This window comes from Lacerta agilis, chromosome 7 (assembly GCF_009819535.1).
Source record: "Lacerta agilis isolate rLacAgi1 chromosome 7, rLacAgi1.pri, whole genome shotgun sequence".
NCBI classification, from domain to species: Eukaryota; Metazoa; Chordata; class Lepidosauria; order Squamata; family Lacertidae; genus Lacerta; species Lacerta agilis.
The window spans coordinates 53,282,062-53,307,761 of NC_046318.1; the positions used below are offsets into that span (position 1 = coordinate 53,282,062).

General features: G+C 42.0%; 1 protein-coding gene and 1 non-coding gene across 6 annotated transcripts in view; both read left to right on the plus strand.

The window, feature by feature from the left end:
* The first annotated feature begins 475 nt into the window (after positions 1–475).
* On the plus strand, positions 476–567 carry TRNAY-GUA. The gene is given in 2 exon segments: positions 476–512; positions 532–567. It is a non-coding gene; the product is annotated as a tRNA-Tyr (tRNA).
* A 4,562-nt stretch (positions 568–5,129) lies between these two features.
* TRIM55 (tripartite motif containing 55) overlaps positions 5,130–25,700 on the plus strand; it is a 42,319-nt gene continuing 21,748 nt past the window's right edge. Inside the window, exons 1-7 of one of the 5 annotated variants that reach the window (XM_033155320.1) lie at positions 5,130–5,665; positions 6,265–6,437; positions 11,575–11,740; positions 13,653–13,748; positions 22,682–22,915; positions 25,214–25,236; positions 25,353–25,477. In XM_033155320.1, coding sequence (XP_033011211.1) covers positions 5,498–5,665; positions 6,265–6,437; positions 11,575–11,740; positions 13,653–13,748; positions 22,682–22,915; positions 25,214–25,236; positions 25,353–25,477 — 985 coding nt within the window. In that variant the 5' untranslated portion in view covers positions 5,130–5,497. Of the gene's footprint in view, positions 5,666–6,259; positions 6,438–11,574; positions 11,741–13,652; positions 13,749–22,681; positions 22,916–25,213; positions 25,237–25,352; positions 25,478–25,700 lie in introns of all 5 variants that reach the window. The other 4 variants (XM_033155319.1, XM_033155318.1, XM_033155322.1 and 1 more) reach the window with 4 other exon arrangements.

A 25,700-nucleotide genomic window follows, 5' to 3' on the forward strand; every position in this document is an offset into this window, starting at 1 on the left:
TCTGACAGGTACAACAACTTCAGGAGCAGGCGATATGCAACATAAAACAAAATATGATCATTACGGTGGTGCGGACAGCGCTCTGTTGAGCTAAAGCTCGTTTAGGACGAGCAAATAATAAAATTGGATCTGAGGATGAGACTGTTTTCCTTGCATTTTTCTGCAGGGAGAACGAGGGATCAGTGCACGAGTCGAGAAGGAATTCGCAAAGCATAGCTCCTCTAAAATTACTCTGTGCAGCTGTTTGGAAAGTGCCAAGTTACATTTGTTATTTATTACCCATTGTTCAAAAATGCATTCCTCTCCAGCCTACATTTGGGTGGATTATCAGGTTATCTTGGAAAGCTCAGAGCTGGAATACTGTAGTTTCCTTGCATGTGTGTAGAGTTCGTGATTCATTCTGCGCATGCTCGAATGCAAAGTTCCTTCCTGCTACTGGCGGTTGTGTATCTCTCGGGAAAGCCGTGTGTATGTCCCTTCGATAGCTCAGCTGGTAGAGCGGAGGACTGTAGAGGAACTGCTTCTAAAGGAATCCTTAGGTCGCTGGTTCGATTCCGGCTCGAAGGAGATGTGTTTTTTTGTGATTTACCTGGCAATCCGCCCTTTATATTTCAAGAGTGTAGTGTATTATCAGAAGACGTGGTCCATCCACCTTCCACACAAAAGGATGGAGAAATAACGTCTCTGGTTGTTATAGTATCTTACACTTGGCAATCGTCATTGTGAAGCATAAAATAACCATATTTTCATATTGCAGAATAAATGTGCCGCTGTTGTTCCTTTGGAAAGAACATCATTATTTTGCTTTTAAAAAAAGATGGGGGGGGGGAAGATGGGTTTTTGAGACTACTGTACAGGCAGGCGAATAAAATAGAATTCTTGATGTATAGTTGCTTTGCTTCCGAATATAGAATCAGCCCTTTAAGCAGCTGTTTTTACCACACCATCGATTTTTCATGGGTGACACTCTGGAATCTTTTTTCTGGTACCCGCTCAGGCTTTCCAAGCAAAGGATTCTTCTCGCCTTTTCCAGCTCCTTCTTATGCACATTCCTAGCATGCTTTTATTAATTTCATTAATTGGTTAGTTTTTTAGGAGCATGTTTACTAGGGATAACGCCAAATAAACCATATTTCTGAGTAAACATGCTTGTCATTGTACAAATAATCCATTAAAACCGTATATGGTTTGGTTATTAATACCAATCAGTCTTGATGGCAAGCGCCAGGGGGCAAAACCTTGCAAGGTAGAAGCGGAGTGACCTAGTGGAGTGGGGCCCAGATGAGGCAGAAAGACCCTGAATAGAAACAGGTTTTGGTTTCCCAGAGGAATAAAGGTTTGGTTTTTGAGGCATTGTCTTTGTGATTTGTTTGTGTGAGTTTGAGGTCCTGTTGCTGTTCCCAGGGCCAGATTAAGATGTTAAGAGACCCTAAGCACTTAAAAGATTTTGGTGATCCCATATATATCTAATTCAAAATACAAACAATAATAAAAAGTAAAATAAATTTTTATTTTTTTGAAATGAAACAAAACCTACAGTAAGATGGAAAAGAATGTTTATTTTGTATACTTCCACTTTATTTATATTTGAAAAAAACATTCTCTACTTTTTCTAAATGCAAAATCTTTGATCAGATCATCAAAACTAATCTTAGGCGACACATCTGTTTCTATATCTAGTAGAGATAAAGCATCCAGCCTGCTTTGTTGCATGGTTGTTCAGTTGGGATTTTTATTATACTTCATCTGAGAAAATGAGTGCTCAGATGAGCAATTTGTGACCATTAATGTTCAAAATCTGGCAATGGAAAATTTCTGTGGTGCTCCCTCCTTCCCATGATGCCCTAAGCTTATTTTGCTTAATGGTTGGCCCGACCCTGGCTCTTCCCCTCTCAGATGAATGACCTACTCTGTGTGTGAGAATGATTAATGGATGATGGATAAAGGGGAAATTCCATCCCTGCAGAATTTAGCCACTCAAAATATTTACTTTTGAATTCCCAAACTGGCATGCAATAAACCTAGTATCTTGTAATCAACAGCACATTTCTATGCACATCTACATAGGAGAAAGCCCCACTGTGTTCAATGTGACTTTCATAGAATCATAGAGTTGGAAGGGACACCAAGGATCATCTAGTCCAATCCCCTGCAATGCAGGAACCTCAACTAAAGCATCCAAGACAGATGGCAGTCCATCTGCTTAAAAACATCCAAAGAGGGAGAGTCCACCACCTCCCAAGGGAGTTATTTCCATTGCTGAACAGCTCTTACTGTCAGAAAGTTATTCCTGATGTTGAGTCGGAATCTCCTTTTTATCCCTGTATATATAGGATTGTAGTCTACATCATCTTTGTCTCTTGAGTATGCAGATAGTAATATATTACACCCAGTGCTTTTTTTCTTAAAAAAAATTGTTTAGGGGTACTCTCATTTTGAGTCAAGAAAATCACCATTTTATAGTTCAAATCGGGGAAAGTAAATACAGTGGTGCCTCGCAAGGCGAAATTAATTCGTTCTGCGAGTGCTGTCGTATAGCGAATTTTTCGTCTTGCGAAGCACCAACAGGGGAATAGCGGTTTGACGGGGGGGGGGGAATCGCGGAAATTTTTCGTCTTGCAAGGCAAGCCCATAGGAAAATTTGTCTTGCGAGACAGCCTTTCGCTAGCGAATGCCTTTCGTCTAGTGAGTTTTTCGTCTAGCGAGGCATTCGTCTAGCGAGGTACCACTGTACAGTAAATGGATAAAAGTACAAAGATTCACAAGATGTTTAGGGGTTATGCGTACCCCTGCGTACCCCCAGAAAAAAGTACTGATTACATCTGCATATAGGTTGACCTCACCCGCAAAGGCACACATCTCCATTGTCCCCCAATGGCAGACGGATGCCAACAATAACAGACATCTGTATGTACTGCAATGAGATTTCCTTTTCAGCATGGTTTATATAGGCTGAGCACGGTAAACATGAGATTCTTGCAAAACGTACTTTACCAGCAGAGTTATCTGAAGAGTTTTGATTAGTTCCATTTTATCTGACAATAACATAACCTACTAGCAGCATGCACAGTATGAAGGCAGGCACTACAGTTTGCTACAGTAAGTGTGATGGATATTTGGCTTAAACTTGTAGACATGATATGTACCACTTGTACAGTTGTGTGATGAAGTATTGGCAAATAGCAGCACAGATGGCTTTGCCCTAAGATTAGGCCCCACATGCCAGACATGATCTGGGAAATTGTCATTTTAAAAATAACTTCAGAGCGAGTGCCAAGATTTGAGAGATCCATGTGTCTAATAAACAGATAGAAACGCAGCAGGGCCCAGTGCTGGAACTTAGTTATTGGGATTATCCTATGGTCATGGAACCCAGCAAGAATTATCACCTCGGCTCAGTCAATAAAAATGGCATGCACCTTCACCATTTTCCTGAGTACTTTAATCAGGGGGGTGGGTTTAGGTTGTAAAAAAAAAAAGTACTTAAAGAAACCTCTCCCAAAATAGCCATAGTCAGAGCTTGTCTACACAGAATATTACAAATTATGTCTCCCCACCACCCCAAGCAATTGGAGAGGGGGCACAGTGGTACTGAAGAGTCTTCTCCCCCTCCGGTGGCATCAAAGGCAAGAATAACAAGCAGTTCATATTTTATAGTCCTTTTTATTCAGTCATTTGGTTGCAAGACAAGAATCCATGTCTCCACACAAAGAGAGGCGTTGCCCACTCTGAGCCCCACCTCTTCCGTCCCCAACAACATCCTGAGTGCCAACAGGAAGTCCCAGGAGTCCCACCCCTCTATCTTCTCTATTCTAGAATGCGGAGGGACCGACAGACCCATGGAGATGGAGGATCCCCCGTACTCTACAGGGAGGTCTCTGCCGGCTGCACCCTCACCTCCCCTGCCTCCTCCATTATCTCGTAACTAGGCAATTCTTCCTCGAACAGTATAGCACCTATCTATCTGTCTCCTCCTGAAACTGCTGTACATAAGGGGGGGAAGCTCCCCCCTCCTCTTCAGAGGGAATCTGATCAGACTGAGTGCACACTTCCCAGTCTTCCTGTTCCAACCATTCCCTGCTACTGCCACTTGAAAGAGTCTCAAAACAGGGGTGGACTTTGGTCTTTCAAATTTCAGTGGCACTGTGTGTGAGGGCCGAATTCTGTGCCCCCCACCTCTTGCCTTCTGTTCTACTCAGCTCACTACATCAAAGTTGTGATTCCCCTGCGGCAACCCCTAGGCTCAGCACCCAGTGGGGCAGAACAGGATGCCCTGCCCTAAATCTGCCTCTGCTCACATGTACAGGTAAGGGCATTGTTGCTTTAGAATGAACATGTGCCTATATAATGTGCAAAATATCAAGCAAATTAAACTGTCAGCGAGGTGTTGAAACGAACCATGTGGTGGAAGTGTCAGATGGCCTATGATTTCGGGAGGCAAAGAGCACATACCATAATGTAAGTTGTGGAAATGTAAGGCTTGGTAGGAATTTATTTTTGTTAATGATGGATCGTTATGTTAGGCATCTTAATTTGCAAGGAATAATGAGACAAAGAATAAGAGGATGGTGATCAATTCAATCTGCGAGACAGCTAATACTGTTTCAGGCCCAAGATGGTGGGAGGGAGTTGATCTGGGTCAAGTGTAGACCTGATGTTGGTGGTACAGCTGTATTACCTGAGTTCTCTGCCTTTTTTTTAGTTCACTTGATGGGACAGATCTTGTTGGCCGTGTGCCCACAGAATAACCAAGAAACCCACTGGAGCCCTTTTTATTTGAAAATCCAGGAATCCAGTTATGCCTTCATTTTCTCTTGAAATGTGCTCACAGCACTATATAATAACTGCACATTTTTATGGGTTGTTTCCATTGCCCAGGCCTCTTTCTCTGATGTTGCATTTCTGTTGTAGAGATGGCCATCTCCGTATGTATGTACAAACACACACACACACTATTTATTGTGCTAATCTCACTTGATTGAGGATTTTGAGGGTATTATCCTATGCATCAAAAGTGTGATGGTGGCAATTTTTTTTACCATGCCAAAAGTTTCCTATCACTTTCTTTTCTTCTGTTACTTTGTTTTTCCCTGCTGCAGTGAAGCCTTGAAGAACCAGGCTGCATTCTCCAGTCAGCTTAACATTTTAGTTTTTTCCAGAAGGGTTAAGTGCTGCATGTGTTGGTGGCAACTGTCCGTTTCTCCCCCTTCCTTCTTAAACGCAAGAATGCTCATCTCTCACCCCTGTGAGCTGTCACCTGTCTAAATCTGTCCTTGTGTCAGATGCATATATGGAGAAAGTGAGTATGGCAACCAATGACGTTCTGCTTCTAAAATAGACCCAGCTCTCTTCACTCAGTTAAAACAATGTCCTCCAGGGAAAGATCCTCAAAGGACATTTGATCTCACAAGCTTTGGAATTCTTTTAAGGGACCTAACCCGGAAACTGCTCGGCAGCACCCTAACTCTGAGCCTATGCTCCTTGGAATCGCTAGGAGATGAGCACCTCTCTTAATTACAAGTCTTTTTCCAAAGAGCAGCAAACTATGGATAACTTGGAGAAGCAGCTTATTTGTCCCATATGTTTAGAGATGTTTACTAAGCCAGTGGTTATCCTCCCCTGTCAGCACAACCTCTGCAGAAAATGTGCCAACGATATCTTCCAGGTAGATCTATTAAACTTTTTAAAATTCCAATGAATGTTTATAATACTTTCATGTTACAAAGGGGGGGGGGGAGAGTATCATTTAATAAACAGGATTCTCTTTAAAAGCAAAAAATAATAATGAGAGAATTAATTAGGCACATGGGTTCTTTGTTATTTATTTTATGTGTGATTTTGAATCTGTTACATTTGTAAATGTCCCTTTTATTTATATAGGCTGAAATGTTATTTCAAGTCTTTAGAGATATTAACACACATACCCATTCCTGTTGTTCCACAACACCTCTAAAAATGGCAAATTTCTCTCTAGCATAAGTTGTCATTATATTATTAGCTTCCAGGCTTGAGCAACATTATATTTGCAGCTATTTCTCTTTCTGTGTACTTTTTGGACAGTATTTTTCCTGGTAGTTTGGCTTTGATGACCTGATCCAGGTCCCCTGAAGTCATCAGAGTGAATGCATCCAGGTATTAGATCATATCTTAAGCAGATAGTGTGAGATGGACCTTGTGATGTGGAAGTGAGAGCAGTTGTCAGAAATAACTGTGAAATAATGCATGCTTAGCTTTACAACTTTGTTTATTGCTTGGCAAGAACAGGCCTCGAACCCTTACCTGCCAACCAGAGGAGGCACCACTGTGGCATCAGGAGGTCGATTCCGCTGTCCATCTTGTAGACATGAAGTAGTTCTGGACAGGCATGGAGTATATGGTCTTCAAAGGAACCTGTTGGTGGAAAATATAATTGACATTTACAAGCAGGAATCTACCAGGTAATGGACCGATTTTTGTCCTTGAAGGATTGCCTATAGGTGCAGGTTCCTGACTTGGTTGTGTTTGCAACAGAAACACGTGGATTGGATTCCCCAAGCCCCAAATAGAGACTTCTATCATAGAACTGAGTTATTGCTGCCCATTCCCTGTTAGAACCTCTTTCCCCAACCCCATTCTTATTTTAATTCCTCAAGTCAACCTGGAGCTTTTATCTCCAGCTAGCTATAGAAAGAGAAAGCAATAGCAACGAGCAGTGCTTTTTTTCAGGGGGTACTCAACGGTATGCAGTACGGCACTTCTTCTTTTGTTGTTAAAAAGTGTGGCACTTACTGTAACAACTTCATGATGAGTTTAGAAAAAAAAGCACTGGCAATGAACATCATCAGCATCTGCTAAAGGTAGTGAGGCCCCCCACAACTCTGGTGGTTGCTCAGCTGCTGATACTGGTTAGGATTTGCTTTGTATAAGAAGAAAGGTTTGCTCACTTTACCCTTTGATTGGGAGCTTCATTTTACAGTATTGGATTCCACACAAGCTTCTAGGTATTCTTATTGTATAATGCTGGTGGCAGCTCTAATCTGTTGCTTTATGGGATTTCTTGGCATAAAGCAACATGTAGAAAGGTGTTTACTCCTTGCATCTGAGAAAGGAGCCTACAATTAATTCATCATGTCAACAGTCTTTGCTCATGTACACACTCAAGAAAGTCTGTGGGTCTGTAGTCACAGAACCGAACGATGACGCATGCTATGGATCACCCTTATGAACCCCACCAAATTCCTGCGTCCATTTCAGTTTCTTCCATATATCCACCATATGTTACACCATTCCAGCACTTTTAAAAATAAAACATCAAAATCTACTGCAATGAATTGCTGAATAAAATCCTTAAATATTTCCTGGGTTATTTGTGTTTTTCCACATGACTACTTAGTTGCCAGAGTCCTTCTGTAGACTGGCTCAGAGAGCAGCTCAGTTTCTTCTCCTCTCCAGGTGAAAAAGAGGTGGAATGCACTTTTATAACAGAAGGCATTTGAACAACTGCCGCTTGCTTGACAAGCTATACTTGCTGATTTTGCTCTTCTTCTTATGCAGCCACTAAAATTGCGGAATCTCTGCCCTGTTTTTTCACCAGGTCACCTTAGATGCAAGGGAGAAGAGCTTCACAGCTCCTCTCTGGGTCAGTCTACAGGAACTCTGAGAAGACTTGGGCAATCAAGTAGTCATCATAGTGGCGTGCATAAATGCACCCATAGCTGGAGGAAATGGTTTGTTTATTTATTTAGCTTTTTTAAAACGAAAAAAAGGCAATTCAACATTAAAAGAGCAAAGCTGAGTAGAGAAATAGAAAAGAAAAACACATCATATGAAAGCAATGTAATATCATTATCATCAAAACCAATATAAAACAAGATCCATGTGATCTCATTGCTTCCCACACAGCCATACTAACACTAACCTGGGAAGGCCTGTTTGAAGAGAGTTTTTTTCAGCATATGCAGAAAGACCAAAATCTGGCATCAAATCACTGCCCATACATGCACTGAAACCAACAGTTTTCTGTTGATGATTTTTACTGCAAGGAGACACTCAAATCACTTAAAGCACTTGTCCACCTGCTTCCACAGCATCTCTCTCTAAGCTCTAGATGCTGGCCTTGCCAAATCCTATCTCTCTCTCTCTCTCTCTCTCTCTCTCTCTGTGTGTGTGTGTGTGTGTGTGTGTGTGTGTGTTTTTGTAATTTCTTTCATTGACATATTATCCATTTTATGTGCATATTATGCCAATAGTGGTGCCTCGCAAGACGAAATTAATTCGTTCCGCAAGTGCTGTCGTATAGCGGAAATTTCGCCTTGCGAAGCACTGTCGGAGGAAGCGCAGCTTTATGGGGGGGGAACCGCAAAACGTTTTCGTTTTGTGAGTCGCGGCCATAGGGAAATTCGTCTTGCGAGTCACCCTTTTGTTAGTAAATGGCTTTCGTCTAGCGAGGCATTCGTCTAGCGAGGCATTCGTCTAGCGAGGTACCACTGTACCAAAACGATGTCAAACCAAACCTAGCAGCACAATTTTATACATGTCTACTTGGTGGCGCTGTGGGTTAAACCACAGAGCCTAAGGCTTGCTGATCAGAACATCGGCGGTTGGATCCCCGCGACGGGGTGAGCTCCTGTTGCTCGGTCCCAGCTCCTGCCAACCTAGCAGTTCGAAAGCACAAAGTGCAAGTACTGTAGATAAATAGGAACCACTCCGGTGGGAAGGTAAACGGTGTTTCTGTGCACTGCTCTGGTTCACCAGAAGCGACTTTGTCATGCTGGTCACATGACCCGGAAGCTGTACGCCGGCTCCCTTGGCCAGTAACGCGAGATGAGCACCACAACCCCAGAGTCGTCCACGACTGGACCTAATGGTCAGGGGTCTCTTTACCTTTTACCTTACTTGGAAGTAAGCTAGTCCCTGCTAACTGTGCACAGAACTGTAGCTTTAATGATGCGAATATTTTCTGGCTGCCCCATCATGGAGCATTGCAGAAGAAGTGATGCTGTTTTGAAAAATACAGAGCATCTCTTCAGTGACGCTTCTCTGGCTCTGTAGCACTGTAATTGAAATCTGAATAGGTTCCCAGATATTATTGTGCAAAAGTCTTCCCTTGGGAAAAGGCTGTATGCCAGAAACTGGAGAGCTATGTTATTTCATATAATTGAGCCCGTTCCTTCTAGGATGGCAAGATGAGAGAGAGAGAGAGAGAGAGAGAGAGAGAGAGAGAGAGAGAGAGAGAGAGAACAGGTCTCTTGAACCATTAGCAGTTGTGTAGAAAAGGAAATTTCCATCTTCTGCACAACTATTAAAAGTGCAGGAAGGATCTTTGTCTTTCTTTTCCCCCTTCATTTGGTCTTCCTGTTTCCTTCTCCATCTTGACAGCTGGACTATTATAATCTAAGGGAGTCCATAAATTCAATACTGTTCAACACTGATGTTTGGCTTAGAAGTCAATTTGGAACAGAGAAGCCGTGGAAAGGGTTAAGTACCTATCAGCTCCCTCTGCCATTTCTCTGCTCTGTATCTCCCCCTCCCCCTTGCAACACACCCTGCTATTTTGCTTGGTAATTTAGAACAGCTATCAAGTTTAATAATAATAATAATAATAATAATAATAATAATAATAATAATAATTTATACCCCGCCCTCCCCAGCCAAGACCGGGCTCAGGGCGGCTAACACCAGGTATAAAAAAAAATTGATTAAAATACAACTTAAAAACAAGATTAAAATACAACATTAAAGTGCAGCCTCATTTCAGTAGAAACTCAGATTAAAAAAACTGTTTGGGGAAGAAAGCATCAAATCTTCACCAAGGCCAACTATCCAGACTGGTCCTATGTGGACCAGAAAAAAGCCAGGGAAGTCCCCAAAGAGGAGTTCCATCACAGAAGGAAAAAGGAAAGAGGGGGAGGGGATCAAGTTGATTCCAAGCCAAAGGCCAGGCAAAACAACTCTGTTTTACAGGCCCTGCAGAAAGAAATCAGATCCCCCAGGGCCCTGGTCTCATGAGACAGAGCGTTCCACCAGGTCGGAGCCAGTGCTGAAAAGGCCCTGGCTCTGGTTGAGGCTAATCTGACTTCCTTAGGGCCCAGGACCTCTAGGGTGTTGCTATTTATGGACCTTAAGTTTACGTGTAGAACTCTTAAATTGCCCCCTTAAATTTTTCATACATTACAGTACATATATGGAGCCTATGTTACTGTGCAGGTCTCATTCATTTCCTCCAGTTCCATTTCACCTTTAAGTGCTAGAAACCAGAACATTCGAACTTCTCTCTCTGAGTGCAGGATCAGTGTGATCTAGTGGGAACCTATTATTGTGTACATGGATTGAAGACCAATATAGAGTAAAAATGGGCATATTGTGAGAGGATTATACATACTTGATCTCTGAAAAACAGTCTCTGTAAACTTGTGCAAGGAAATAGACAGGAATTCTTTGGGGGTGTTTATATTACTATCTGAGAGTGCAAGGAAGGTTTTTTGTGTGCACATTTCACAGCTCCTTCCCCCCACCCAGCTGTTCACATCTGTATGGCTTCACCAATGTCAGATTGCATCCCTTCCAACATGAAGCAGCCCAAAACTGGGGCACAGATTGCAGCCTCTCAAAAGCGCCTTTTGGGGGCATGGCACCCGAAAATGCACATTTTTGAGCACGATGCCCAAAAAAAGTACAGCCTGAAATTACACAAGATTCCAGCAGCCATTTTTTCGGGGCAGCTGACAGGTATGAGATTAGTGCAACACCAAGGGGCATTGGCAGGGTGGAGATGTTTCTGCCCTGTGCAAAGGTATTCCTCTTCTTCTTTGGCAGTCACTCATAGCCGAAGTTTGTCTTCCATGAACATGGTCTTATTGGTGTGTCCATAGGCCAATACTGGCTCCACATGTCCTTCCACAGTGGGGACATAGGTTTCTAGGCAGGAGTTGATCATGGTGAGGGTTTGCCAAATGTGCCTTCCTCTTAGCTCGTTTCTCCCTTTCGTCCTGAGTTCAAGTGTCTTCAAAGTCCATGACACCTTTGGTAAAAGCTGTTCTCCAGTTGGAGCGCTCACAGGCCAGTGTTTCCCAATTGTCAGTGTTAATACTACATATTTTTAGATTTGCCTTGAGAGAGTCTTTAAACGTCTTTTGTTGACCACCAGCATTACGGTGATGTTCACACCTTGGCTAGATATGAATTAGGAATGACTCCAAGAAACTTCAGGAATTTTGGATATGAATTTTGAATAATGTTGTGTAAACATGGATTATAAACCCAGCACTGGAAACACAGCAAGTGCACAGTAAATGGAAGTGTGAACCCAGCCTGTTTTCAGATTTCCCTTCTCTGTTCCCCGTGTCACTCTTTTGTGTCATATTCTTCTGTTGTAGTAAAGTGTATTACTTGCATATAGAAAGTCCCCGATTCAGCACTTGGCATCATAACTTAAACGGATCAGGTAGCAGGGAGAACTACCATAAGTCAGAATAGACAGTATCGGGCTAGATAAGCTGGAATTTTGTCTATTTTATTTAATCATTTATTTATTTATTTAAAAAATGATGCTGATTAGGATTTGGTTTTCTTCTTCTTGGTGAACTGCATTCACAGGCCTGAGAGAAAAACTGAACAGCCAATGTGTGAAGAACATGAAGATGAGAAAATTAATATTTATTGCCTGAATTGTGAAGTGCCAACATGCTCAATGTGCAAAGTTTTTGGTGCTCATAAAGATTGTGAGGTTGCTCCCCTTACGAATGTTTACCAAAGACAGAAGGTATTTTTTTAAGGCTTCCTCTTAATGCATTTTCATCAGTAGAATTCTAGTAGTTTTTGAAAACAAAGAACCATAATAAAATTCTCTCCCTGGTGAGGTCCTCCACCAATGTTGTGGGATTGCAGTTTGATTGCCCCAGTTGAAAAACCCAGTCAGAAGTGTATACTATTGATTATGTGTGATGGGAAACTCAAAATGGAAGGGCCCTACCAAGGTCGTTTGTTGAGGTCCTGTGCCCTGATAGGGTCTTTTTTACATTTCTAAATCTACCCAGCCTTCTGTTATCGCTGGTACATGCACTACAACCAACATGTTGATTAGCCTGTGACATGGAAACCTTCCTTACCAATGCAAATTGATAACACAGCCAGGAATGTGAGGCACTGGCCAGTCCAAATGGTGACTGGGACAGCTTTCATACACCATGGCCATGCAGCTATATGGAAGGATTTGTCAGCGTTCCCCCCAGAGCTGCCATAATGTATGAAATAAACATGCCTTCTTTCTTTTTCTCATTTTTTCTGCCAAATGAAACTCCTTATTTTCAGACCTAGCTCTAGGCTTTAGGGGTTCCCCAGCAAAATGTTCTTTGGTGAGCCCCCTTCTACCTCAGTGGGTTTTCTTGGTGACCTAGGCTTTTATTCATGGTCATGGCAGGTAGCAGTGTTCCAATGAAACTGCCATTTTAATTTCCCACAATGCCCCTGAATGTAGCATTGCTCTGGTGCATTGGAGGAAATTTAACTGATCAATTCCAGATTCCCACTGTGGAAAGTTACCATTTTAAATGCCCCGGAACAATAAAGTGGTGTCTTAGTACCCTAGCAGCAGCTTGACGTAGCTGTGTGCTAACACCAGCCCCGATTATTAGCTTTATGATTATTGTTGTTGTTCTCCTCTCAAACCTTACCAGTTTGTCGTTTCCTTTAAATTATAGTGACCAAATGTGCACAATATTTGACCAAAGACACATATCCTAGAGGCGAGAAAGAGAACATACTACTTTTTATGAATCAGTATATTTATGCATACTTTTCAATTAATAAGGAAATTTTTGTTTTGCAAGTAATTTCTTGAGTATGGAACAGAAAGGCTGGGCTATGCTCCTAGAATCCTTTGCTGCCATCTGTACAATATCTCTTTATTTTTAACCCGGCATTCACTAAACAGCTGTTTATTTGGACTATCCTCTGGAGAAATGCAGCTCAATTTCTTGAGAGTCCTAGTGTGGCTGCCACTAGACAGAGCCAGTTTACAAGTACAGCCTTTGAATGGAACCCATAATTATATTTATTTGTGAACACTATGGCTGGGTAGATGCATTTGGGGGGTGGGGACATCCAGTTGAATACACTGGAAGCTGTCCATGGCTTCCTCCTTTCTGAGATAATTAGAAAGAAATAGTGTTTAACAAAGATAACTGTGAAATCCATGAATATGCATATCAATGATTATATATCTGCTAGAGATAATGTAAAACATATATATGCGTCTCCTCCCAAATTGCAGAAGTTCAAATACTTTGTATTCAAAGCAAAAATCCCTGCAAAACTGAGCAATTCAGATAGGCCAGAGTAACCTTTCAAGAAGCAGTCTAGAAATAATTTCAAAAGGATAAAATAAAATCCTGCCAATCAAATTTTAATCCTATTCCTATAGGAACAAGATCCTTAAATGAAATAAGTTCTGGTGCAGATTAGCTTCATCTACTGCAAAAGTATATTTTGGAGTATTTTCAGCTCTTTGGGGTTTTCAAAAGTAGAATTTATTGTATATTCCTATAGTAAAGTATGTACATTTCTCCAAAAAATTATTTGTGTGGGAGGGAGGGGCAGATGTCATTCTAAAAATGCAAGCAATAAGGCCACAGAGTTTTATGCTCTCCTTAAGTTATGTTTATTTTACATTACAGTCTGAACTCAGCGATGGCATTGCCGTATTAGTGGGAAGTAATGACAGGGTGCAAGGAATTGTAACTCAATTGGAAGAAGCCTGCAGGACAGTTGAGGTAAGAAACACAGTTTAGATTCTACCAAACTAAATTCTGCTTTAGAATTCTAATTATTGCATACTTAACATTGTTATAGTCTGTGGTAGGAGCAAACAACTTCAATGATGGCGCAGTTTTAAATGTCTCATTTGAGACTTTTAATCTAATTTACTCTAAGAGGTGTGACTGGAGAAACACACCATTTTCAAGATGCACAGAGCTCAAAAGCATGCTATGTTATACACTAGCACAATCTATACCATAAGGAGCACCCTCTTAACCGTTTTTTAAATGTATCATGTCTTCTCTTGGGGCCAACATGGTAAATGCTTCTTCCAGATTATGCTACTAGCAGAAGCCAGGAATAACAAAGGTGTCCCATGACAGAAGAGCCTGTCAACCTTACAGCGTAGGCAATGGATATGTTTAGTAAACAAACCCAGATGACTCAAGCAAGTGCACTGGGCCACACCCACTGTGAAGGGGAGGAAGAGTGCAGTCGCCAGCTAATGCACTGAAACTTTCAATCCTCTCACTTATTAAATTTCTAGCCCACCGTAAGGTTGCAACAATTTAAAATTCAGTATTAAAAACAGTTTAAAACAAATGGTTGGCACCTGTCTGTCTCAAGAGACAATGGAATGCGCCTCCGGGGATGAAGTAAAACCATTGCGTTAGCAGCACTGAAGAGACCTCCCTGGGGCGCAAGTCTGAGCAGTGTGTAGGAGGTCCTGGGCTGCCCAGATGACAAGACCCCCTTCCCTCAGCTTCGTTGATGTGGTGCAAAGGAAAGCAGAGCAATATGTTTGGCAACAGCTTGGTTGCAGGAATTGCTGGTGTCATCCAACTGTCTTAGGGACTCCATTCCAGATTTGTGTAGGGTTTACTCCTTGGTCTTTTCTTTTCCCAAACAGATCCCGCAAGGCAATGGAGGTTTAGGTTCAGAGTTTTCCTTCTCCTAGATGGGCTGCTTTCCCAGGTTGATGGGCCCCATCTGCCCCTCAGTTCCCTCTACAGCAGTGTTTTTCAACCTTTTTTGGGCAAAGGCACACTTGTTTCATGAAAAAAATCACGAGGCACACCACCATTAGAAAATGTTAAAATTTTTAACTCTGTGCCTATATTGACTATATATAAAGTAATTCTCTTGAATTTTTCAATTTTTCCCATGGCTCACCAGGCAACATCTTGCGGCACACTAGTGTGCCGCAGAACAGTGGTTGAAAAACACTGCTCTACAGCACGTGCAGCAACCACCTGCATAACTGTTGGACCCACTATGGGTCTTCTCTAGCCAATCCATTGGAGCCTGTCCTCACAAGGAGGGGAAGTCCCTAACTCACCAAGGGTTTGAGACCCATTGGCTACCCTCATCTGGTTTAGCCAGCCAGCTGAGGCCATTACCCATGCTGTAGCTGTTGTCGCTTGCTGACAGCTTTTAGGAGCCACAGCTGAGAGCTGAGTGCAGGGTGGGGACCAACGGTGGACAAACTACCCAGAATAAACATGACGTGTCTAGTGGGGTGCTTAAGTGACTAGTGGGGTGCCACAGGGTTCTGTCTTGGGCCCAGTCTTATTCAACATCTTTATCAATGACTTGGATGATGGGCTTGAGGGCATCCTGATCAAGTTTGCAGATGACACCAAATTGGGAGGGGTGGCTAATACCCCAGAGGACAGGATCACACTTCAAAATGACCTTAACAGATTAGAGAACTGGGCCAAAGCAAACAGGATGAATTTTAACAGGGAGAAATGTAAAGTACTACACTTGGGCAAAAAAAAATGAAAGGCACAAATACAGGATGGGTGACACCTGGCTTGAGAGCAGTACATGTGAAAAGGATCTAGGAGTCTTGGTAGACCATAAACTTGACATGAGTCAACAGTGTGGTGCAGCAGATAAAAAACCCAATGCAATTCTGGGCTGCATCAATAGGAGTATAGCATGCATCTAGATCAAGGGAAGTAATAGTACCACTGTATTCCGCTCTGGTCAGACATCACCTGGAATACTGTGCCCAGTTCTGGGCACCACAGTTCAAGAAGGATACTGACAAGCTGGAACGTGTCCAGAGGAGGGCAACCAAAATGGTCAAAGGCCTGGAAACGATGTCTTATGAGGAACAGCTTAGGGAGCTGGGTATGTTTAGCCTGGAGAAGAGAAGGTTAAGGGGTGATATGATAGCCATGTTCAAATATATAAAAGGATGTCATATAGAGGAGGGAGAAAGGTTGTTTTCTGCTGCTCCAGAGAAGCGGACACGGAGCAATGGATTCAAACTACAAAAAAGAAGATTTCGCCTAAACATTAGGAAGAACTTCCTGACAGTAAGAGCTGTTTGACAGTGGAATTTGCTGCCAAGGAGTGTGGTGGAGTCTCCTTTTTTGGAGGTCTTTAAGTGGAGGCTTGACAGCCATCTGTCAGGAATGCTTTGATGGTGTTTCCTGCTTGGCAGGGGGTTGGACTGGATGGCCCTTGTGGTCTCTTCCAACTCTATGATTCTATGTGTCCACCACCAAAGTTACTACCCCTTCCCTAACACCCCATGCGCCCCCTAAAGGTAAAGAGCCAATTCATAGTCACTGATAGCATTCTACAAGTAAAATAGTTAAAGGGTCAGCTCCCCCTGTCAACAGTTGACATTCACTGGGAGAGAATGTGTTGACTAGGTAGGAAAGACTTACATCACCATTCTCACCCATGTGGTAACAATATTTACATGGAAGTAGTTTTCACACATAGGCTTACCTAACCCTTATGATGGATGAGGTGAGCAACAGCAACCTTGCACTCAGTCCCAGGTGGTTTGGAGCAACCAACTGTATTTCCTATAATGCTGCTAATGTAGTGTCTGTCTGGGACATTGTGAGAAATTATAAGGGTGGCCCCAATGAGGGCTGACTCCAGGTTTGAAGGAGCAATAACCAATGCACTCAAGGCTAGCCTAATACATTTTGTCACTTGAGGCAAAACAGAAAATGGGTCCCCCTGCTGCCACCTAAGGTGACCAGAGGCAGCTGAGGGAAGCCCTGGCACATGGAAGCTGACAGAGGAGAATAAAGCAGGCCAGAGAGGAGCAGGTGGTAGTAGCAGTGGCCCCATTCTTCCCAGGGCCAGGCAGTGGCCACAGATGAGAAGTGCAGGAGGAGGTAAGTGGCACACTCCTCAGGGGCCTGGTGCTGCCACCCACCCAGCTGTCCCCAGCCTGCCACCTGAGGAGACTGTGTTGTTCAGGCTAATGGGCAGACAGGCCTCAATTCAATAGTGGGTTTGTAAGGGATACTAAGGCTACGGAAGTTTACTAGAGATGGCTGAGTGCTTGCTAAAAATAAACTAACAGGCAAACAAAAGCAAATTCTCAAGTCCAATTTCCAAGTTGAAATTGGATGACATAATGAAAACGTGTATATGCTTTCCCATTGCAGAATGAAGCCTTTCTCAAAGGGTTACTTTCCTGCTGTTGCCAGACCTACATGACCTTGGTTAATGACCTGCTGCTTGCCGCCATTTTACTTCAGGATCCTTAGCTCCCATGAGGGTCAATTAGAGAGTGTCAGTGCATAATTGGGACACCACGTGGTTCGCTGACTCTGCATACTTATTCCAGATAGGTCAGAAAGGGCATCTGAAACCTGCCACTCCTCTCATGACATTTTTCAGACACAAGAAGAGGCATTTCTCTTTCAAGATACAATCTTAAGATCAAATATAGGCCCTCCCCTCCCCTCCCCATTTTCTTCCACACCCCATAAAGAAATGGTACAGGCTGCAGTCTCCAGCAGGAGATTGGAAAGAGGGAGGGTGCATTTTAACTTCTTTTTTTCTCCTTTGGCATCCCACCTCTAAATCAGCTATCCTCCAGATGATTATTGTCTTAATGAGAGCAAAGCACCAAAAGTTACTTGGGGGAGCAATTTGTAGGGAGAAGATGGGGGAGAAGACTGAAGTTGCTCCTTTCCCTGCCCCCATCAGTCCATCATGTGTCGTCTGAACCTCAGAAAGCAATGCTGACCATGTTCTAGACCAAAGCTTTCCAAACTGTGTGTTGCGACACGTTAGTGTGTTGGCTGCAGTGTACAGGTGTGTCGTGCAATATGTGTCTGCATCTCTTATAAGGGGCTATTTGAGCTCCAGTTTGCTAGCAAAACTGAATTACTGTGTCATAAAATGATGCATGTCTAAAAAGTGTGTCACCAACATGAAAAGTTTGGAAAGCTCTGTTCTAGACCATGGAACTTCTGCCTGTGAAAGTAGCCTGGACCGGCAAGTCCTGCTATCTTTAGCTATAAGGAGTTGACTTGTGACAAGTATAGAAAGCTAAAGATAGCAGGAATGCAATGAATGGATACTGATAGTTAAGAGTGTGAAGCATGTAGACCAGGAATGGGGAACCTTAGCCCAGGTGCGAAAAGTGCCCCCCAGGCCTATTATCTGGTCTTCAGGACCTTCTGCAGGCCATGCCCCCTCTGGAGACCCCTCCATGCCATCCTCAAGTGCTTTTGCCTGACTGGAATGTGTTTTTGAATTGTCATAATGCCTCTTGCTTGCCTGGAGGGAAAAGTAAGTGTGTGTGTGTGTGTGTGTGTGTGTGTGTGTGTGTGTGTGTGTGTGTGTAGAAACCTCTGCTTTTCCATGTAGCCTACTATATAAAGCTAAGATTCACACTTGTTACTTGTTACCCACTTGTCTTGCCTCTGGCCCCACCATCAGCTGGTGCCCATTGGGGCTGGTGGGGTGGAAGGCAGGGAGCCAGAGCCAATAACAAGTAGAGTCAACTAATTTTGTCCTCCTCCTCCTCCTCCTCCCTGCTGAGTGAGACTAGAGTAGAGGAAGCCGACAGTCAAGAGCCATTCTCCTGGACTGGGTATAAGTGGGAGTTTTTTAAGTCCCACACAGAATGTGTGTTGTCTATACTAGGGTGTGTGTGTGTAGGACTACATTTTCTCATGGACAACCCCAGTGGAGGTTGGCCAATTAGGGCCTATGGGCACTGCCCCACCAGTCTGCCCTCAGTTTGCCTCTGTGTAGGCTTACAAGTTCATCATTCTCATTCATTTTTTTTCCTGCCATTTGTTATGTGCCCAGAATGGCTCGCAACAAATCAAATGAATAATAAATATAATTTCTTTAAAAATGTTCCTGGACGTGCCTCTGGGAAAGTGCACAGACAGGGACTGAAGGCAACCAAACTCTTGTATTGTTGTACCCAGTACCTGATATTCAGAAAGTTTCTTCCTTTGAGCATAGTATTTCTGTATATCTAATATGATTAAATAAAACCACAGGAGAAACAGACAGGAGAAACTGCAGCTGTCTCAGGGAAGTGAAAGATAGAGAATAGTTCTCTGGGTTGTAGCCCAGCAACTCTTTCCACAGGAGGGATTAGACAGGAGTAGTAGGATTTAAGCCACAAATAATGCTGTAAATTTGTCTTGAAAGCACAAGCGCCTTTCATGAAATTCTTGCAAAATATTTGCATCACTAATGTTAACAAACTGACAAATAAAAACACATGATGGGCAACTGGAGCTTGTAGAGAAACCCATCTTAGACTGAGGTCCAAACTAGGTGTGATGCAGAATATCTCAGAACATAATCTGCTTCTTTAAAAAAAAATGGAAGGCCACATGAGGCCTGAATGGGATCAGGACTGTAGCATTGGGAGAGGAGGTAAATCCTTTCCTCCCATACTCTCTTTGCATTTAAAATACCCTTCCCAAAGCTGCCATCTGTCCCACAATGGGAAATGTATAATTATACTAAAGAAAATCTGATGATCTCCATATAGTGTTCAGGAGGACTCATCTTACTCTGCATTCCTCCTGAAAGCTATCCAGTCCCCACCATATGGGACAGGAAAGGCAGAGGCACGTGATACAGGAGTGGAGGAACAATCCAATTCAGTTCATATTTAAAGGTGAAGCTCCCTGTTTTGTACTTTCCAAAACAAGAAGCAAGTCCACACATAGCCATCCTTCAAAATTTGCATCTCTCTGAATTTTGCAGTGAACTCATCAAGCCAAGTCATGTATACAATAATGCATATACTAGTGGAAAGTGTGCACATAAATGCATACATTACTGAAAATAACACAAAGAATGCATTATATCACAGGAAATTGCTTGCAGAAATTGATATCTCTCTCTAAGCCAGTGTTTTTCAACCACTGTTCCGCGGCACACTAGTGTGCCGCGAGATGTTGCCTGGTGTGCCGTGGGAAAAATTACTTTGTATATAGTCAATATAGGCACAGAGTTGATTTTTTTAACATTTTCTAATGGTGGTGTGCCTCGTGATTTTTTTCATGAAACAAGTGTGCCTTTGCCCAAAAAAGGTTGAAAAACACTGCTCTAAGCTATATTTGCACCAGTTTGTCATTGCGGTGTTATCATTCACTGGTTTCCAAGATTCTAAAGGCAGGAAGGGGGGGGGATAGGCAGGAAGAATAATAAATTAGTTGATTGGGAGGGGAGGTTAAGGGAAGGCCTTGGTTGGAGAAACAAGGGTTGTTATCTGTGTGACAGTTATAGTCCTCTGATGATTGAGGGAGTGGGGAGAAAGTAAGAACTGGAGAAGGGGCTGGTGGAATTGGGAGGGGTTAAGGTGGCATGTGGAGGAATGAGGGAGATAGGTAAGTGTGTGAAACAGTTTTAGAGTTCTGGTGACAGGTGAATAAAGTTGGAGAGGAGGAGTAAATGGGGAAGGGACAGGTGGAAGTAGATGGGGTCAATCAGGACATTTGCTGAAGAGCCACCCTCTCCCATTAATCAAAACGACATACAAAAATGTGTTTCTTCAGAACAATTCGCACTGAAATGTTCATGAATTTTCAGGAGGATTAGTTTAATTTAAATTCGCAAAGTGCTCCGGAAATGTGGAGAACTGAATTTAAGCATGGAAAATGAGAAACTGAGATAACCAACACTGACAGATTTGTCCATCCTTAACGCAATATGAAACTGAATACTAGACGTCTCCCCAAGTTTCTTCTACCAGTTTCTTTGGGAAATTTTAATAAGGAAAGTCAGAGGAAGGGAAGGGTTAAGCCTCCCTGCACTGTGGGCCTCATCCAATTTAGAATGCTCTGTAGCTACTACAGTGGTACCTTGAGTTACAAACACTTTGGGTTACAGACTCTGCCAACCTGGAAGTAGTACTTCGGGTTAAGAACTTTACCTCAGGATGAGAATGGAAATCACGCCATGGCAGCGCCACGGCAGCGGAAGACCCCATTAGCTAAAGTGGTACCTCAGGTTAAGAACAGTTTCAGGTTAAGAATGGACCTCTGGAACGAATTAAGTTCATAACCAGAGGTGCCACTGTATTACTATCTCTTTTATGCTGCAGGCGATCTTGATCACATTATCTCCCATGTCACATCTAGCTCTGCGTTCACTATAAGTCTTGTCAAAAGAACCCCAATCTCTCACACATATACACCAAAAGGAGAAAAGAGCTAAAATGACTGAACCTCCATCACCAAGTGAAAGGTTGTAAATAAAAAATACACAGGGCAATAATGTTTAAATTCAAGATATTGTGGCTCTAATTAGCAGGAAAATCCATTGTAGTTCTTTATGTAACCAAAGCAAAGAAGAAGAAATAATATACCAAAGGTGGTTCAAAGTCTCTAAAAACCCCGAGCCAAGGAAGGAAGGAAAGAAAAATATAAGCAGTTAAGTTAAAACTTTGTTGTCAGGAAGGCTTTGCACTGCAAGGATGAAATTGGTTGCTATCAGGGATTTGCAGACTGAAACAAGCCTTTCAAGTAAGTTAACTGTAGAAATTAGAATCACACCAAAGCAGAGGCTCCTTAACACTGAAGTTTTAGCAAACTTAAACAAAAACCAAGACCTCAAAGGTTTATAGAGAACGATACATTTAAGAAACAGAAGCAATCTCCAAGACCAATGCTGTATCTTTCCAGCAATGACTCACTCACATGCAATGCTCTCTTTTTTCAACTATTTTCCAAACTGGAGAGATTGCAATACTCGTACAGCCTTTCACCTTCATAATGTTTAATAGGCTTTGCATCCATAAATAATAATAAAATAAGCTGTTAAGGTGTTTTCTGTGAGGAGTGATTCCATAACCCAATGATTTTTCCTCATTTCACATTATCTCCCTGTCTGATGGGCATCAATTTGACCTTGAAATTTATCAAGCTAAGAAAATTGCCTAGAGCTAAGAGACACAAACACTCCTCTTCCTGTTCTGGTTAAAATGTGGATTCCAATACATTGCACAGCTGGAATCAAAATGATTTAAGAAACCTGGAAATGGGGTTCCTGATTCTTTATTAGGAGAAACTCTTTTCTGATCTCTGCTTAAATTAGTTCACTGAAAGCTTTGAATAAGGCTAGGCTTCTAAAATAGAATATCTGATTGTTTACTTTTTGTTTCAAATGCAAAGGAATATCCTGCTGAGCTATATTTAGCTTTTGTAATCTGCCCAAAGTTTTTGAGTATTCAAGTTATGTTAAGGAAAAACATGTTTCAGACTAATATAAATAATTTTTATGTGTTTGAGAGTAATAATGTGTATAAAAGTCTACCTACTGGGAGAAAATACTAGTCTTGTCTTTTAAAAATATTTGCCATATTCAAAATAATCTTCAACATTCATAGTTTTGATGTATTTTTCAAGACAAGTTTAGGATTAGTGTACATTATGAAGAAATTCCATGCCTCCCTCATTATTTTGGAATACTAAAAACTAGAGATTCTCTCTTCAGTTGCCTAATGTGGTACATTTTTGTTCAAACAGATTTCATTCAGAGAAACAGAGAAGCCCCTTGGCCCTTAGCCATTGTTCAGGATTATTTATTTTCACAAAAATACTTTGTTCAGAAATATTTATTTGATAAAAGCAATTTCCAGAATAGTAATGCAATAAAATGCAGGTGACATAACACTTTTTAACGTGAAGCCAATTATTCACAGGATTGCTGCAAAAGGCAGAAGGAGCAACTATGTGAAAAATTTGATTATCTGTACTCAATACTGGAAGAAAGAAAAAGCGAGATGACACAAATAATCACGAGGAGCCAAGAAGAGAAACTGGATCATGTCCGGTCTCTGATAAAAAAGTATGCCGACCATTTGGAGACAGTGTCAAAACTAGTGGAATCAGGCATCCAGTTTATGGAAGAGCCAGAAATGGCTGTTTTCTTACAGGTATGGAGGTTTGAAAAAACCAGGCGGATGTAGGGTCTTGCTAACCTTTCCTATGTTGTTATTTGTGCAATTCTAGTGACTGTTCATACACATAGGGCCTTCATCTTACCATTGACAAGAAACAGTTGTTTTAGTATCTCTAGCACACAATGCATGCAGGAAAACAGAAGCTACTGTGAAATGTAACGTAAGGCAGGGTATAGGGAATAATCTTGATAAAGTCTCCAGAAAGCAGCAACGTGTTTGGGCACTGTGACATCACAGTGAGTCTATGTAATTTGCACCTTTAAAAATGTTTTGATAGCCCCACATATTATTAATAGAAATTCTGGCCTAAAGCACAGGGTGAGGTCCAATGGACACTCCACCCCCCCTTTTTTTTAAAGAGAAAAATCACGGCTCCTAGATCAGAAGATAATAATGACTGCCTTATTTCAGAAGATGACAGCTCTGCAAAGAGATGCAAGTACACTGTTTCATATGTTTGCGGTTTTGAGCTGGGAACTTCCACCTACACTATTCTATTCATAGATCTCATAGATGAAGTCAGGGCTGGGTTTACTGTTATGTTAAGTTCCGCTTAAAGCTCAGAGCCCCGAGTAAATTGAGTCAGTTTATGTGGTATAATTATCTTGGAGTTCCCCAGTGTGAAAAGTGTACCTGTCCTGTTACTTTATAATATCCCCCTTATCAGCTTATAACTGATGATTATCTCACTCATTACTTGACAGTAAAGCAGTGGCAATATTCACAGCTGCAGGGAAATTGAGAACATTAGTAGTCTGCTGCTGCTTAGCCTGAGGAACAGAATGACAATGCTTTCTGTATTGAGGAAAATGTTCAGTATGGCATGTAGCAGACAGATACAGCAGCCCATTGCCTCCGTGTGTCTGTCTGTGTAAGTGCATGCATAGATATCTCTGCACAAGTAGTTGTAAAGATGTACCTTATGGGTCAAAACATGGGGGGTGGGAAGCTCCTCTTTTGTCAAGGCCCATGTGAAATTCCTAATCATGGTGAAAAGTCTGATTCCTGCATTTGTTAAGCATACATTCTAGAACATGGGTAGGCAAACTAAAGCCGGGGGGCCGGATCCAGCCCAATTGCCTTCTCAATCTGGCCCACGGACAGTCCAGGAATCAGCGTGTTTTTACATGAGTAGAATAAGTCCTTTTATTTAAAATGCATCTGGGTTATTTGTGGGGCATAGGAATTTGTTCATTTCCCCCCCCCAAAAAAATATAGTCTGCCCCCCCCCAAGGTCTGAGGGACAGTGGACCAGCCCCCTGCTGAAAAAGTTTGCGGACCCCTGTTCTAGAACTCCCTATAAAAATTAACTTGTAATGTGTATAATACAGCTCTGTTCAAATAGAAGGGGAAGAAATGGAGGCACTGAGAGATTTTACTTTCTTGGGTTCCATGATCACTGAAGATGGTGACAGCAGTCACGAAATTAAAAGACACCTGCTTCTTGGGAGAAAAGCAATGACAAACCTAGACAGCATATTAAAAAGCAGAGACATCACCTTGCCGACAAATGTCCGTATAGTTAAAGCTATGGTTTTCCCAGTAGTGATGTATGGAAGTGAGAGCTGGACCATAAAGAAGGCTGATCACCAAAGAATTGATGCTTTCGGATTATGGTGCTGGAGAAGACTCTTGAGAGTCCCATGGACTGCAAGAAGATGAAACCTATCCATTCTGAAGGGAATCAGCCCTGAGTGCTCACTGGAAGGACAGCTCCTGAAGCTGAGGCTCCAATACTTTGGCCACCTCATGAGAAGAGAAGACTCCCTGGAAAAGACCCTGATGTTGGGAAAGACTGAGGGCACAAGGAGAAGGGGACGACAGAGGACGAGATGGCTGGACAGTGTTCTCGAAACTACCAACATGAGTCTGACCAAACTGCGGGAGGCAGTGGAAGACAGGAGTGCCTGACGTGCTCTGGTCCATGGGGTCACGAAGAGTCGGACACGACTAAACAACTAAACAACATAAACAACAGCTCTGTTGCTGTTTGGTGATCATGCTGTAGATTGGGAGGGAGGGTGTTAGTGGCAGCTTTTAAAAATTGTTGTGAATTTAGTGCATGACAGTTTTATGCTATTGATCCTCACTGTTTGTTTCCTATGAAATTCAGATTGCATTTCAAATTGCTTTATATTTCCTTGTATATTCACCTTGAGGCCGTTTTGGCCTAAGGCAATTAATAAATAAAGATATAATAATAAATGTATCTTAAAGTAAGAAGAATTTAAGAAGTAACTCATTTTAATGGTTTTATTTTGTTTTTCACAGAATGCCAAAGCATTGCTACAAAAGTAAGTTCTTCCCTTTTGAACAAACCTGTGTATTTTTCACAAATATCACAAGACACCAATTTAAAAAATGTTCCCTTGCAATCTCCAATGCAAATGACACAATATTTATGTTTTAGAATTACTGAAGCTTCTAGAGCATTTCAGATGGAAAAAATAGAGAATGGCTATGAAATTATGAGCCACTTCACTGTCAATCTCAACAGAGAAGAAAAGATAATAAGAGAAATTGACTTTTACAGAGGTATGTGCTTTCTTTTCTTTTCTTTGAACCCATTTGCTTTGTTTTTAACCATGAAGGTGCACAATTTTTGTGAAGACATCCTGTCAGGAATATGGCAGTGAGGCCTGTTTGACATTTCACAAATGTAACAAGGCTGTTTTCCATGCCTCAATAATCAAAAGTAAACTCTCATGCAGACTAACACAGCATACTGAAAATATAATTTTTCTTTAATAGAATCTGG